Source organism: Amblyraja radiata, chromosome 18 (assembly GCF_010909765.2).
Source record: "Amblyraja radiata isolate CabotCenter1 chromosome 18, sAmbRad1.1.pri, whole genome shotgun sequence".
Classification (NCBI taxonomy): Eukaryota; Metazoa; Chordata; class Chondrichthyes; order Rajiformes; family Rajidae; genus Amblyraja; species Amblyraja radiata.
This window is the reverse complement of record NC_045973.1, coordinates 42,884,701-42,896,920: the sequence shown is the minus strand read 5'-3', so window position 1 is coordinate 42,896,920 and position 12,220 is coordinate 42,884,701. Positions and strand designations below refer to the sequence as shown.

General features: G+C 44.7%; 1 protein-coding gene across 1 annotated transcript in view; it reads left to right on the top strand.

Annotated features, from left to right (window-relative positions):
* Positions 1 to 12,220, top strand: part of atg7 (autophagy related 7) — a 192,780-nt gene that overhangs the window by 76,650 nt on the left and 103,910 nt on the right. The window contains exons 15-16 of the mRNA XM_033037248.1: positions 1,286 to 1,361; positions 7,683 to 7,763. Of these exons, the coding sequence (XP_032893139.1) occupies positions 1,286 to 1,361; positions 7,683 to 7,763 (157 nt within the window). The remainder of the gene's footprint in view (positions 1 to 1,285; positions 1,362 to 7,682; positions 7,764 to 12,220) is intronic.

Here is a 12,220-nt window from a genome sequence, read left to right as displayed (position 1 = left end):
TTGGAGACAGGTTTATAGGATAAGACCTGGGGAAGCCTGTTCTTACTATTTGTGGTGAAAGGAAAAGAGACAGTCAAGAGGACTTTATAGAGAAAGTTTGCACTCTGCAAAGGAACCCAGACTTCTCTTTGCATTGCAGAGTAATACATGAATAGTTTTGGCAGATGAGAGCAAAGCATTTGCAAAATTTGCAAAAGTAGTTAGCTGGGTCCAACCACATTTGGCAGTGGATAGCCTAAATTAATTCAAGCCTTCAACCTTTAGATCTAAGGGAGCGCGGATGAGCACTACATTGGGCTGCATCCAATTTGTGAGAGAGCTTCATTATTTTAAATGGTGTTAGCGAGTCAAAAGATGAAAGAAAAGATTCAGGTGAGTAAGTTGGTAGCTGCAACAAAAAGATAATTTGGAACGGAAGCAGAAGTGGCCATTCAGCGGCTCATGCCTGCCGTTCTATCAAGAAACATAATGGCTGATGTTTTAGCTCTGCTTCACTTTTCTAATAACATATCCCTGAACTCCCTTAAATTTCAAAGATCTATTAGCGACACTCTCCACCCTTCTCTTCCCCACCTTTCTTATCTGGCATTCAAGCCCTCCACCCAGATCCACCTATTACCTGCCAGCTCTTAGACCATCCCTTCCCCTCGCCTCTTTCTACCAGCTTCCTCCCCTCTTCTCCATCACACTGAAGAAAGGTCTCGCCCCAAACCCGTCTGCATTTTTCCTCCACAGATGCTGTCAGGCCCACTAAGTTCCTCTAGTAGCTTATTTTTTCAGTTTAGAATGTTCTTCATAACTGAGGTCCCTTAGCCTCTTGAGTCAAGAATTCCAAAGTTTACTAACCTCTGGCTGAATACATTTCTTACCGAGTTCTGGTCAACTTCTGATTTTCAGAGGGTAACCTCTGGTTCTAGACATAAATGTGAAGAAACTTCTTGGATATACAGAAGGAAGGAAGTTTGAGGGAGAAAACTAGATTTGGGGTGAGAATAACTCCCTTGATGTCTGAGATGATGGGAGTGGTGAGGTTGGGACAAATGGTATGTTCGGTGCTAGGGAAGTTTATGCGGAGGGAGAGATTTAAAGGGAAGAGGGCAGTTACTCTGCTAATGGAGGGTATGACGATCTGAGTTGAAGGCTGAATCTCCAAGCATGAGAAGTTGGAGTTTCTTGAGTAACCTCTAGTATTGTTGCTTTTTATCTAGTATTTGTTTTTATAAGCCATGCCTTAAGGCGAGTAGTCTAATTAGTACCACTTGCTAGCTTTGTTTTGAATTTGCAGTGGGTATGCAGTAGCCAGCAGCAGTGACGATCGGCTGAATGAACCTCCGACATCGCTTGGACTTGTCCCTCATCAGGTGAGTCATCTCTCAGGCCCACCTCTCTGTTGCAGCGTATCAGTAACAGGTCATTCATGCCCACAATTGGACTTTTTGAAAACTGTTCATAACTTATTTATTGACATGACTTCCCCTTTTCAGGGAAACCTTGCTGAATCATAAAAGTTGCACACCATAACATTCTGTGATTTTAAGCCGAATATTGAACACCATGGTGTGAACGTGCTTCGTTAATAGAAGCTGCAAGACAGTTCAGTGCTTTGCGTCGTTTGTGTTCAGTCCAGTGGCTGCTCTGCATCACGACCCATTGGCCTTGTATTGACGCATCATCGTGATGCCGTTTCTACTAAACATTTGCTCATGTCGCTCTTGAAAGTATCAACAATGAATATTCTAATTGATGCAGCAACATACTAGGTTTTAGGGTGCTGTGAAAAGGTTCCTCCTTGTCGTACGCCTAAATGAGCTTACTCTACTTTTTTAAGATTGCATCACCTATATGTAATTGTGGATTAAGGTGCAGTGCAATAATCTACATTAAACTGTCCAGGTAAAGCCTCACAAGGTGTAGCAGACCAGTTTAGTTTCAAGATACAGTATAGAAACAGGCCCTTGGCCCAACATTTCCTTGCCGAGCATCTTAGATAGTCCCATTAGTCCGCGTTTGGCCCATAGCCCTCTAAGCCCCTCCCACCCATATACCTGTCCAAGTGTCTTTTATAGTTTTGGAGGAACTCAGCGAGACAGGGACAGCATCTCTGGATAGAAGGAATGACGTTTCGGTCGTGACCTTTCTTCAGACATAGTACCTGTCTCAACTATCTATTCCAGCAGTTTGTTCCATATACCCTCCAATCTCTGAGCGGAAAGGTTTCCCCTCAGATTGCTATTATGTCTTGCCCCTCTCACCTTAAACGTCTGTCCTTCCTTCTATTCTTGATTCCCCATGCCCTGGGTAAAAGTCCCTGTGCATTCACACCATCTCTTTCCCTCATGATTTTATACATTTTTATAAGATCACCTCTTAGCTCCTTGTGCTCCAAGGAATCAAGGCTTACCCTGCCCAACCTGTCTCTCTAGATCAGCTGGCCTGGCAACATTTGTGTAAATCTTCTCTTTCCAGCTTAATAACATCCTTCCTATAGCAGGATGACCAAACCTGAACACAGAACTCTGAATGCAGCCTCACTAATATCTGCTGGAACAATGCTATAATTACTACTCTCAACCTCTCTGCCGATTTTCCTTAATTTCCTCTTATAAGACACTGGGTGCCAGCCCTTTGACAAAGTGTTTGATATTTCTGATCAGGCCCGGGAGATTTCTATATTTTCATGTGCCTTACGACGTGCAGCACCTCCTCGACTGTAATTCGAACAGTCCTCAAAGCATCTCTATTAACCATTCCAAGTTCCCCAGCCTTCATGTCCTTCTCCCTTGGAAAAACAGTGGAGAAATATTAATTGAAGACATTGCCAATATCCTACAGCTCCACATAAAGATGACAGCTTTGATTTCAGAGAGGAACTATTCTCTCTCTCATTGCCCTCTTTCCCTTAAAGTGTATAAAATCCCTTTGATTCTCCTTAATTTTATCTGCCAGAGCTATTTCTGCACCCTGGTTTCCTTCTTAAGTATCCTCCTTCGTCTCCTAAACCGACAGGGATACACTTGTCCCATTCATGTCTACAGCCATATCAAACTTCCTGAAGTCCATGGAGACCACACCCATAGATACTCAGTGTTTAAGAAGGAACTGCAGATGCTGGAAAATTGAAGGTAGACAAAAATGCTGGAGAAGCTCAGCAGGTGAGGCAGCATCTATGGAGCGAAGGAAATAAGCAACGTTTCGGCACGAGACGTTGCCTATTTCCTTCGCTCCATAGATGCTGCCTCACCCGCTGAGTTTCTCCAACATTTTTGTCTATCCATAGACACTGAACTGTCCACTTTGTTGTTGGTGCTGCTGAAACAAGGGCACAAATCCCATTGGAATAGGGTGACATGCTTTGCCTCCCACAAGTGCTTGCAAACTCTTTTTGTTCAACTGCTCACTCTATCCATGATGATAAATTTCAGTCACATTCCCCATATCTAATGTAAAATTGACAGGTCTTCAATAAATAAACACACCGATACTTTCAAAGCATTCCATGCCTTCGGCATCTTATTTGTAAAAACATATTTATAGATTCTCTCCCTCCTTGATCCTCTTTTCCAATTCCTTAGTATTCCAAGAAAAATATTAGATCTTTATTTTAGTGTTTTGTAAGGCACCTTTTTTTTCTGCCTTTGTGTTTGATTTACATTTATCCTGGGTTGTAGTTCGTGTTCAAGTTTTCTTCCATTCCGCCTTTGAGCGGCTTGCTTCCGCAAAGATGTCAAAGCCACAGAGAGGATGCAGAAGAGATGCCAACGATGAGGATAGATGAAAGAAACTGTAATTTGTGTCCCGAGGGACTCCATTGAGGCGTTCAGCCGACTATATAGTTGGCACGTATCCCTGGCATTCTGCTTGCCAATCTTCCAAGTCATTTATGCCTGGAAGAATCCAATGCTTAGCATATGAATGCAATAGCTAGCAGCACTAGTTAGGGATTTTAACAAAGGGGTAAGAACAGTCTTTTAAAATAAGCTTTATGTAATGAAATATTTGCGGTTTTGTTCCTTCCCCCATCCACAGTACCTTTTTAATCATCTTTCCAAGCTGTAAACTATCCTGACCATGAGCTGAGATGGATGGGTTGGCTTCAGTCCATCCAAGTCTGCAACCTGCAACAACATAGATACCATAGTGTTACAGGATGTTTCTTCCCTACCCTCACCTCCTTTATGCAGGGTAATTGTCCACCACTGTGTTTCTACGGCAACCCAGTTGAAGTCAGGAAATTATCATGTACATAATTATAGATATCTACCCAGCTCCCACTGCACTGTCCAATGGTGATTGAACCCATTCTGATGCTGGATAGAAGCTCTTTGATCCACATGTGAACAATGCTATAAACTATAAGAAAAAAACAAACTTGTAGATAAACAGGCCAAATATTTACATTGTGTAGAAAGGAAATGCAGATGCTGGTTTACATCGAAGAAAGACACAAAATGCTGGAGTAACTCAGCGGGACAGGCAGCATCTCTGGAGAGAAGGGTCTCGACCTGAAACATCACCCGAAACGTCACCTATTCCTTCTCTCCAGTGATGCTGCCTGTCCCGCTGAGTTACTCCAGCACTTTGTGTCTATCTTTGGTTTAAACCAGCATCTGCACTTCCTTCCTACATATATACAAACTCCGTACAGGCAGCACCTGTAGTCAAGGGAGAGGGAAACAAGATATGGAAGGATGCAAAGAACATGTAAGGTGCGTAAAGAAAAGATCAAAGCAGATGATGATTAGGAAATGTACAATTGTAAGGTTCATTGTTGGATGAAAGGAAGGTGACAATGAGGCATACAAACATCAAAATTAATCAGGAGGTCCAGAACAAGGGGTCACAGTTTAAGGATAAGGGGGAAGTCTTTTAGGACCGAGATGAGAAAAACATTTTTTCCACAGAGAGTGGTGAATCTGTGGAATTCTCTGCCACAGGAGGTAGTTGAGGCCAGTTCATTGGCTATATTTAAGAGGGAGTTAGATGTGGCCCTTGTGGCTAAAGGGATCAGGGGGTATGGAGAGAAGGCAGGTACAGGATACTGAGTTGGATGATCAGCCATGATCATATTGAATGGCGGTGCAGGCTCGAAGGGCCGAATGGCCTACTCCTGCACCTATTTTCTATGTTTCTATGAAACTAGTAGGAGAACTAGGGTGGGGGTGGGACTGAGAGAAGAAAAGCAAAGGTTACTTGAAGTTGGAAAAATCAATTCATACCGTTGGGGTGTAAGCTGCCCAAGTGAAATATGAGGTGCTGTTCCTCTAATTTGCATTTGGCATCATTCTGACAGTGGAGGAGGCCTCGGACAGAAAGGTCAGTGTGAGAATGAGAGGAGGAGTTTAGTGTATAGCAACCGGGAGTTCACGTAAGCCCAGGCAGACTGTTCTACAGATGGTCTAAATGTTGTTCTTTTCTACTCTTTTTATGCTTGATTTATCTTCCGTGATTATCTTCAGTTGTATTTAATTCCCTCGGCACTGCTATCATATCGCCATTGCAGCAGGAAATCTTCACTTAATATTCAGTTAAGTGTTTAACCCTGTAATCCTTGAGAATGTTTAAAAGAATAAATTGGCATTTCACACCTCTGATGGCAGTAAAAGCTCTTGGCTCTAGGTGGCGCCGCAATCAAACAAATATATTTGGTGCTGCATATCTGGAGTGTAGAAGAAGGAGGTGGGTTACATAGATAATAGGTGCAGGAGGAGGCCATTTGGCCCTTCGAGCCTGCACTGCGTTAATGCACTTGAAATGTTTATTCATTGATGTGAGGACAGCAGGACACTAATGCGCTTGTGGTTGCCCGATTCATAGAAGAAAATACAAAAGTTCATAGGATCAGAATTAGGCCATTCGGCCCATAGAGCCTACTCCGTCATTCAATCATGGCTGTCTCAAACCCATTCTCCTGCCTTCTCCCCATAACCATTGACATCCGTACTAGTCAAGAAAAACAACGATGTGAGGAACCTGCACAGCACCATATGAGGCTAAATCTGTAATAATGTGGGATGCAGTATTAGAAGATTAGAAAAACTATAGAAAATGTCTAATTGTAGTTTCTCTATGAGCGGCAGGTGTAAGAGAGATAGCCAATGTCCCATGACAAGAGTGTCTAAAATTAGAGGCCATATGGCTAGAAAAACACCCCGACCTACTTGTTGCCACGAGTACCTACGACAAGCATCACGACCTACCTACGGCCTCGTGACGACCATGCTGCGAGTATGAGCCAAGGGCAAACTCGGCAGAGATGGTGAAAGTGGGACAGGCCCTTTAGAGGGATGTGGGATTAATTAAGGCAACTGAGACGAGTTTAGATGGGTATGACAATCAGCATAGACACAGTGGGATGAAATTCACAGGGTTACAGTTTTAACAGTGTTAATTCATAATTACGAAAACCATGTTAGGGGAAATTACTCCGCTTTCACTGGATACCAAGAATTGACGACAACTAACAACTAAAAAAACAAGCTGCATTCATATATCGCCTTGCACATTCTTTTACACATGGGAATCTTTTGAACTGTGATTACTCTTGTAATGAAAGAAACATGTCTGTCAGTTTGCATCCTGCAAGCTCCTGCAAGCAACAACCGTAAACATCAACCGACTCCAACTGGTCCAGAACGCAGCCGCCCGACTCATCACCCACACCAAATCCTGGCATCACATCACTCCAGTCCTCAAACAACTTCACTGGCTTCCCATCTCCCACCGGATCACCTACAAAATCCTGATCCTCACCTACAAAGCCCTCCACCATCTGGCCCCCCCATATCTCACTGACCTCCTCTCCCCCTACCAACCCTCACGGTCCCTCAGATCCATATCAGCCGTCTCCTCTCCATCCACAAGTCCAACCTCCGCAGTTTTGGGGACAAAGCCTTCTCCAGGGCAGCTCCCAGGCTCTGGAACTCCCTCCCCCAACTGATCCGCAATTCCGTGTCCCTCACCATCTTCCAGTCCCGCCTCAAGACCCATCTCTTCACCTCTGCCTATCCTTAGCCCCACGTCCCCCTCCCTTTTCATCTGTGCATTAATTGCCTCATATTGTGTTTTGAATTGTATTCTGTCTTTACTTTGTGTACTAGTCATGTCTCTACTATTTATTTCATTCCCCTTACATGTTTTTCCTCTACCTGCTAAATTTTTGTAAGGTGTCCTTGAGACTCTTGAAAGGCGCCCATAAATAAAATGTATTATTATTATTATTATTATTATTATAAGCAAGTGATAGTGACCAGATAATCGTTAAGTGAGGGATACATTTTATTCAGGACAAATGTCTTGCACTTTGTGAAGATAATGGGATGTGATTTCTAACATTATCCTCAAGTGTAGACAGGAATAATGTCCCATTCAAAAGATGGAATATTTGAAAATGTTGCACTCCCTTGATGGATTTTATACTCAAGTCTCAGGACTGTGACTTGAACCCACTGCTTTCTGACACAAGAGGGCTGCCAACTGAGAGGCAGGTGCCACCTTTGCAATAAGCAGTTCACTTGAAAACTGGAGTATTAAAGGATCTGGGGAGAACTGGGAGCTTGATAGAGATGAAACAAAATGACAACCCTGGCCATTTTCAACTGCAGCAATTGATTCAATGGTGGCAGAAACAAGTGATATCAGCCGACCAACCTTTACAACAGCAACTAATAATTTCTCTCTTGCAGATCCGTGGCTTCTTGTCAAGGTTTGACAATGTCCTCCCAGCAAGTCTAGCGTTTGATAAGTGCACAGCCTGCTCATCAGTGGTAAGTGCCTTCTGCAGTAGACTTGTGACGAACATCCAAAGTTTCATCTAAAATCAAAAAGCGGATCTTGTGATTCTGCAATAATACCAGAAAATACTGGCGAAGTTGAACAGGTAGCATCTGTGTAGAGATAATGTTTCACAGAGCTGATGTTTCAAATCCGTGACCTAGATCAGAACTGGAAAAGTGCAAAATCAAGTGTGTTTTCGGTTGCAGAGAAGGGAAAGAAAAAAAAGATTGTCTGTGATTAGGAGAAGGCGAAGAATCTCTGGTTGATCCAGATAACGCTGTTGGCGTTGTCTCAGACAGAGTGATTGATGATTGTTTGTCCTAGCTTATCTGTCTGGAGGAGGTGTCAAAAGAGGAAGATGAGTGCAGACAGAGGGAAGAAGGAAGCAGACAATGTTGTGAAATGCTGAAAACACTGGCCGCTGGAAAACTGAAATAAAAGAGAGAATGCTGAAAATACTCACCACGTCAGGTTGCATTTGAGGAGAGAGAAAACCCTAAATTAATCTTGCAGATTACTGATGTGTCAGAATTGATCAATTCTTACACATATTAGAGAAGGCTGGCTGACAGACAGAACTGCAGATAGTGATCAAAACGCAATGCGATGGAGTATCTCAACAGATCAGGCAGCTTCTGTGGAGGGAATGGAAGGATCATGTTTCGGGTCGGGACTCTTCTCCAGATTTTTGACAGAGAAAGCTGGATATTTGAAATTCGTGATCTTTCAGTGTCTTGTCACTTTAATTGTAGTGTGCCACTCCCACCTTGACCTCTGCCTTTGCACTTCTGCCCTGTTCCAATGCATCTCACTTTCTGTGTAGCAAGTTGCAGCCTTTGGGACTTATCACTCAATTCAGCAATTTTAGATAACCAGCCTTTCCTGTTTGTGTCAGAAGTAGCTAGTTCTAATGTGGGCAATGAACCTATAATGTTAATTTAGCGTCTGGAAAAACGATTTAACTTGCTGAGAATTTACAGAACTTACTTTTTATTTAGATTTCCAATAACTGCTGTATTCTGCATCTCACAGATCCAGCGTTATTTTTTTTTCTCACTTTTATCTTCCTCCATTTATACCTCCTCCTGGTAGGACATGGAACAGGAATAGGAATAATATATTGTCACAGTGAGATTCGTTGCTTGCGTACCCAATGTATACAAATAGCGGCCACCTACGGCGCTGACAAAGTTACAATGCCGGCCGGCTCCTACTTTTGTCCCCCCCCCCCCCCACGTCGATCCCCCCACGCTGGGTCCTCCATTGTTCTTCCCCTCCCCTCCTCATGGTGGTCCTCCGTGGGGTTGACCCGCGAGGCACCATCGCCGCTGCCGAGGCCTCACCACGTCGGCGCCCCACTTCACGCCTCCGTGGTGCCGACCCGGGCCCCAGCCTCGGACTCCATCGCCCACTTTGCCCGACCTGGGCTTCTACCCACGACGCCCAGCCGGGCCCCGACCAAACAGCCACTGGCCCACAATATCTGCACTGAACATGATGCCAAGATCAACTCTTATGTGCCTGCATAATCCATATCCCTCCATTCCCTGCATATTTTTACGCCTATTCAAAAGTTGACTTGAGCGCCCTGGAAAGGAAAAGACTACAAAAAGTAGTAAACACTGCCCAGTCCATCATCGGCACTGACCTTCCTTCCATCGAGGGGATTTATCGCAGTCGCTGCCTCAAAAAGGCTGGCAGTATCATCAAAGACCCACACCATGCTGGCCACACACTCATCTCCCTGCTACCTTCAGGTAGAAGGTACAGGAGCCTGAAGACTGCAACAACCAGGTTCAGGAATAGTTACTTCCCCTCAGCCATCAGGCTATTAAACCTGGCTCGGACAAAACTCTGACTATTACCAACCACTTTCTGTTATTTGCACTATCAGTTTATTTATTCATGTGTGTATATATTTATATCATGGTATATGGACACATTTATCTGTTTTGTAGTAAATGCCTACTATTTTCTGTGTGCTTAAGCAAAGCAAGAATTTCATTGTCCTATACAGGGACACATGACAATAAACTCACTTGAACTTGAACTTGAAGTCTCTTAAATGTCACTATTGTATCTGCCTCCACCAGCGTATCCCACACTCGGTGTAAAACCCACGCCACACTCGGTGTAAAAATAATTACTCCGCACATATACTTTACACTTTCCCCCTCTCGCCTTTAAGTTATATATTCTCTAGTATTTGATTTTTCCGTCCTGGTAAATAGGTTGTGACTGTCTCACCAGGGTCTCTTCAATAACCCGCAACACTGCTCTCTCTCCCTATCGTCCCCACTCGGAACAAGGGCATAGTCCCCCTAGTCCTTACCTTCCACCCCACCAGCCGTCACATACAACAAATAGTCCTCCGTCATTTTCGCCATCTCCAACATGACCCCACCACTCGCCACATCTTCCCATCTCCCCCCCTGTCTGCTTTCCGCAAAGACCGCACCCTCCGTAACTCTCTGGTCAATTCTTCCCTTCCCACCCGCACCACCCCCTCCCCGGGCACTTTCCCTTGCAACCGCAAGAGTTGCTACACTTGTCGCTTTACCTCCCCCCTCGACTCCATTCAAGAACCCAAGCAGTCGTTCCAGGTGCAACAGAGGTTCACCTGCACCTCCTCCAACCTCATCTACTGCATCCGCTGCTCTAGATGTCAGCTGATCTACATCGGTGAGACCAAGCGTAGGCTTGGCGATTGTTTTGCCGTACACCTCCGCTCGATCCGCATTAACCAACCTGATTTCCCTGTGGCTCAGCACTTCAACTCCCCCTCCCATTCCGAATCCGACTTTTCTGTCCTGGGCCCCCTCCATTGCCAGAGTGAGCACCATCGGAAATTGGAGGAGCAGCACCTCATATTCCGCTTGGGCAGTCTGCATCCCAGTGGCCTGAACATTGACTTCTCCAATTTCCGGTAGCCCATGCTGTCTCCTCCCCTTCTCAGCTCTCCCTCAGCCCTCTGGCTCCTCCTCTTACTTTCTTCTTCCCCCCCCCCCCCCCCCCCCCCACCCTGCATAAGTCTGAAGAAGGGTTGGCCCGGTGCACCTGTAATTGTTTCTGAAACGTTGCGATAGTCCCTGCCTCAACTACCTCCTCTGGCAGCTTGTTCTACATACACCCACCACCTTTTGTGTGGAAAAAATTACCCCTCGGATTCCTATTAAATCTTTTCCCCTTCATCTTAAACCCATGTCCTTTGGTTCTTGATTTCCCCAACTGTGGGCAAGAGACTCTTGGCTTACCTGATCTATTCCTCTCATGATTTTATACACCTCTATAAGATCACCCCTCATCCTCCTGCACTCCAAGGAATAGATTCCAAGCCTACTTAACCTCTCCCTATAGTTCTGATACTCGAGTCCCGGCAACATCCTCGTAAATATTCTTTGTACCTTTTCCAGCTTGACAACATCTTTCCTATAAAATGGTGCCTGGAACTGAACACAATACGCTAAATGTGGCTTCACCAACGTCGTACACAACTGCAACATGACCTCCCAGCTTCTATACTCAATACTCTGACTGATGAAGCCCATGTGCCAAAAGCCTTTTTTGACCACCCTACCTGCCTGTGATGCCACCTTCAAGGAACCATGCACCTGTGCTCCTCGATCCCTTTGCTCTACAACACTCCCCAGAGCCCTACCATTCAGTGTAGATCCTGCCCATGTTAGACTTCCCAAACACCTCACATTTTGCTGTGTTAAATAAATTCCATCAACCATTCCTCAGCCCAGCTGGCCAACCGATCAAGATCCTGCTGCAATTTTTCACACCCATCTTCACTATTTCCAATACCACCCACTTTTGTATCATAGAAACATAGAAACATAGAAAATAGGTGCAGGAGGAGGCCATTCGGCCCTTTGAGCCAGCACCGCCATTCATTGTGATCATGGCTGATCGTCGCCAATCAAAAACCCGTGCCTGCCTTCTCCCCATATCCCTTGATTTCACTAGCCCCTAGAGCTCTATCTAACTCTCTCTTAAATTCATCCAGTGACTTGGCCTCCACTGCCCTCTGTGGCAGGGAATTCCACAAATTCACAACTCTCTGGGTGAAATTTTTTTTTTTCTCACCTCAGTCTTAAATGGCCTCCCCTTTATTCTAAGACTGTGGCACCTGGTTCTGGACTCGGCCAACATTGGGAAAGATTTTCCTACATCTAGCTTGTCTAGTCCTTTTATAATTTTATATGTTTCTATGAGATCCCCCTCATCCTTCTAAACTCCAGTATCATCTGCAAGCTTGTTCATCTTGCCATGTACGTTCTTATCCAACATATTTCTGCCAGGTCTCCCCACAATCTCCGATGATCTGGGGAAAACAATCCAAGTCTGGCCAACCGCTCCCTGTAGCTAATACCACATAATCCAGACAACATTATGGTAAACCTCCTCTTCAATCTTTCCAATGCCTCCACATCCTTCCTGT